The 3,597-nt window shown below is 36.0% G+C and overlaps 1 protein-coding gene across 1 annotated transcript; it reads left to right on the plus strand.

Moving 5' to 3' along the window:
• The first annotated feature begins 784 nt into the window (after window positions 1-784).
• Window positions 785-1,234, plus strand: LOC140448802 (uncharacterized). The gene has a single exon (XM_072541921.1). The coding sequence runs from the start codon at window positions 785-787 to the stop codon at window positions 1,232-1,234; it is 450 nt and encodes a 149-aa protein (XP_072398022.1).
• Window positions 1,235-3,597: the final 2,363 nt, after the last annotated feature.

Here is a 3,597-nt window from a genome sequence, read left to right on the forward strand (position 1 = left end):
TCTACGAGAGCATTATTCAAATTGGTGATGAGTTTATGTGTACCCGCAAATTTGGGGTTGCATTCCACCTCAGAACGCTAAATGGTAGTACTATCGATAACCTTTATGAAACTGCGTGTCTCAGTTGTTATATATTCTGCTATAACAGTGTGTTTCTAATTACTGAATAGTCTTCTTTCCCTTCTTGATTACGAGCTAATTGTTCAGTGGATGAGACGTTTTTTGAAATTTCAAAGGTAATTTCAAATGTATTACAACAACATTTATGTTCTAGTATAAGTTGTATTTTAACAGAGATCTGTATCGTTGTTGATTAGTCAAAAATGGGGTTATGTAAAAACGATATATTCCGGATAAAATGGCATATGTCTTAATCTGTCTCAAAACTCAATGCAAAATACAATCGAAGCTGTTTGTAGTCAACAATGGGATGACTGAAGGCATCAAAAACATTTAACGTTCCATTCACAACTTTGAGAAGACCAGCTAGTAACTCTAATAAAAGAGTTAAAAATAACGAGAAAGGACTTGTCAGATTTTGTATCACATTTACAATCGCACAAGAGCACTAGGGGAACATTTGAAATTAATAGAAAAGCGATTATTTTGATTAATCTGTGATAATTTGAGGAGACTTCCTTATGACTGGGCAGAGCCGAATAATTTCGACAACAGGTTCAACAAGGAATAGGAACGTGCTGGTTAGGAGTGGCTTAAAGGCTTTAGGAATAGACATCCCGATATTTTATTAAGGAAACCTGAAAATACCTCGATAGCTAGAGCAATGTCATTCAACAATCCGAATATAGCAAAATTTTTCAAAGCATATCAAGAAGTTATCGACAAATATAATTTTCCTCAAAAACGAATCTACAATGTAGATGCGACTGGAGTATCTTCTGTGCTGAATTCACCACAAATATTTGCTGTAACTGGTAAAAAACAAGTTGGTATTGTCGCGGGGATTGAACGCGGAATACATGTCACAGTTGTTTGTTGTATAAAACCAATTGGAAATCATATTCCCCCAACATTTATATTTGCGAAAAAAAAATGGAAACCAGATTTACTAGAAGGAGCGCCTACAGCTTCATTGGGATTTTCTCAAGAATCGGGGTGGATTACAGGTGAGATATTTCTCAAATGGTTAAAGCATTTCCAGAAATTTAGTTATGCAACCAAAGAATCACTTATTTTGCTGGGTCTGGATGGACACATTAGCCACAAGAACTAGAGAGCATTGCAGTATGCAAAATAGAATGGAATAATAATCGTTTGTTTGCCTGCATATTGCAGTCATTGCATCCAGCTATTGGACGTTTCCTTCTTTGCACTTTAGAAAGCGTATTGGAATCAGAAAGAGAAATCAAAAATCAGGAACAATGAAGAAAGGCCAGTTTCTCAAATGCAAGTCGCCATTGTCTTCCGCAATGTATACAAAAAAGTAACTATTGTCGAGAATGCAATAAGTGGCTTTAAAACTACAGGTCTCTGGGCTGGTGATCCTAATATTTTTCCTGATTATCTGTTTTCTCCCTCGGATACAACAGACAAGCCTAATCTAGCAGCATTGTCAGTCAACACTGATGAAATTCATGAAGAATCAACTATATCGCAGATTGAAAAGGATAAATCGTACGATGAATCAAACAAAACGAAAAATGTTGAATGCATTATTGCACTCGATACCATAAGTCCTCTACCATCCATAGCAAAATAAACAATAAAACGCAAGAGAAACCCCACTCCAACTGTACTCACCATAGTCCCTTCATGGCGGAAGTCAAACAAAAAGAAACAGAGAAAATTCAAAGGCAAACTACTATAAAAAAGGTTAGGAGACTAATTGAAATAGACCCAGAAGAAGTATTTGAAAGTGAACCTGATGATGACGCCTTTTGTTTATTTTGTTGCGAAGCGTTCTCAAAATCCAAGTCAGGAGAACCATGGATATGATGTTGCAAATGTAAGCAGTGGGCGCTTGTTTTTGGTCAGGAATTGCACCAAAACAAAAACATGCTTTTGCGATACTTGCATTTGAATGTATGATGTTTTGGCCCGAATCATTAAAGATTCAAAATACTTGAAGATTTTTATATTTTTTTAAAGTTTAGGATACTGCTGATTAGAATTTATGATATTAGTGACAATTAGTACTTTTTCTTTAAGTTGACACTTTCAAAAAATAGTATCTACTCCTATGCCGTTTTAGGCCAGCCTCCCCTAGATGTTATTGGACAACCTGTAGGTTTCCCAAAATTGGAAAATCACTTTCATAACTGTAGGTATAACCCTTTGTAGGGTATATGGTAAAACCATATAGGTTTTCAAAATGCAATAAATAAAATAAAAGAGAAGAATAAAAACGTCCATTGTAACATTAGCCATTTTCTAATTCTTATAACCGACGCCGGTAATTTTGGCTCACATGTTTTGGTTTATTTCCTTTAATAGTTTTAAAATACGAATGATGACATGTGCAAAGATCCAGCGGATCTACTCTATAATATTGAGCTTGATCGTATTTGTTTAAAATTGCAATAATGAGTAGTATGATCCCGGTATAGAAGAATAGTTTTTTTTCCAAAATTATGTCACAAAGATTAGACTAGATATTAGGATAAGTGAAAACCAAGATGTAGAGAAAGCAGTAGACTATTTAACAACAATTTGACAAACAACATGATGGGAAGCAACACCACAGCGTCAAAGAAGTGTGCAAGAAAACCATAATATCCCCCTCCATATAAGAGAACTTGTAACAAAAAAAAGAAGACCTCGACGCATATGGCAACAAACGAGAAACCCACTAAATAAAACGTACCTTAACGTGATAAGTCATAGACTAAATAGAGCATTACACGAAGAAAAAAACGACTCTTTGTAGTTTTATCTTTAAAAACTCTCACATGAAGACCACTCTATATGGAAAGCTACAAAAAAGTTTAAATAACCGACAATAACAAATTCACCTTTAAGAAAAACAGATATGACCTGGGCCCGCACAAACGCAGAAAAAACATTCGTATTCGCAGACCATCTTGCAACTGTATTCGCAGCACCAGATACTACGAGGATAGATTGATATTAAACTAGCCTTTGATAGATGGCGCTACTTGATACCGAATTGGTTTTGGTGTTGACATTTGCCATTCATGACATGACGTCTGTCAAAATTTTAAGTTTTAAAAACAATTAGTTTGGTTTTTACAGCCGTCAAAGGCAAGCAAATTTTGTGTTTTCGGGAAAATGGAAAAAGTCGAGTATCGTTCGGTGATTAAGTTCCTCCCCAAAAAGGGTAAAACGAATGTGCAAATCAAAGCCGACCTGGACAAAGTGTCTGGTGAGGTTGCATCTTCGTTAGCAACAGTAAAATTTTGGAAAGCTGAATTTGTTCGTGGTCGTACGAGTGTTTTTGATGAGCGTCCCGGGAGACCAAATGAAGTCAACATGCCGGAAATGATCAATAAAGTCCATGACATGATTATGGCAGATCATCGAATTAAGCTTCGCGAGTTAATCGAGGTCCTAAACATTGTTTAGGAACACTTCGGAGACGCTTTTGGCGATGATACGGCGCGATCCGAAGGATTTTTT

The sequence above is a fragment of the Diabrotica undecimpunctata genome, chromosome 8 (assembly GCF_040954645.1).
Source record: "Diabrotica undecimpunctata isolate CICGRU chromosome 8, icDiaUnde3, whole genome shotgun sequence".
Classification (NCBI taxonomy): domain Eukaryota; kingdom Metazoa; phylum Arthropoda; class Insecta; order Coleoptera; family Chrysomelidae; genus Diabrotica; species Diabrotica undecimpunctata.

Coding starts and splice junctions, on each gene's coding strand:
- LOC140448802 (XM_072541921.1), top strand. CDS start 785: ATGTCATTCAACAATCCGAATATAGCAAAATTTTTCAAAGCATATCAA.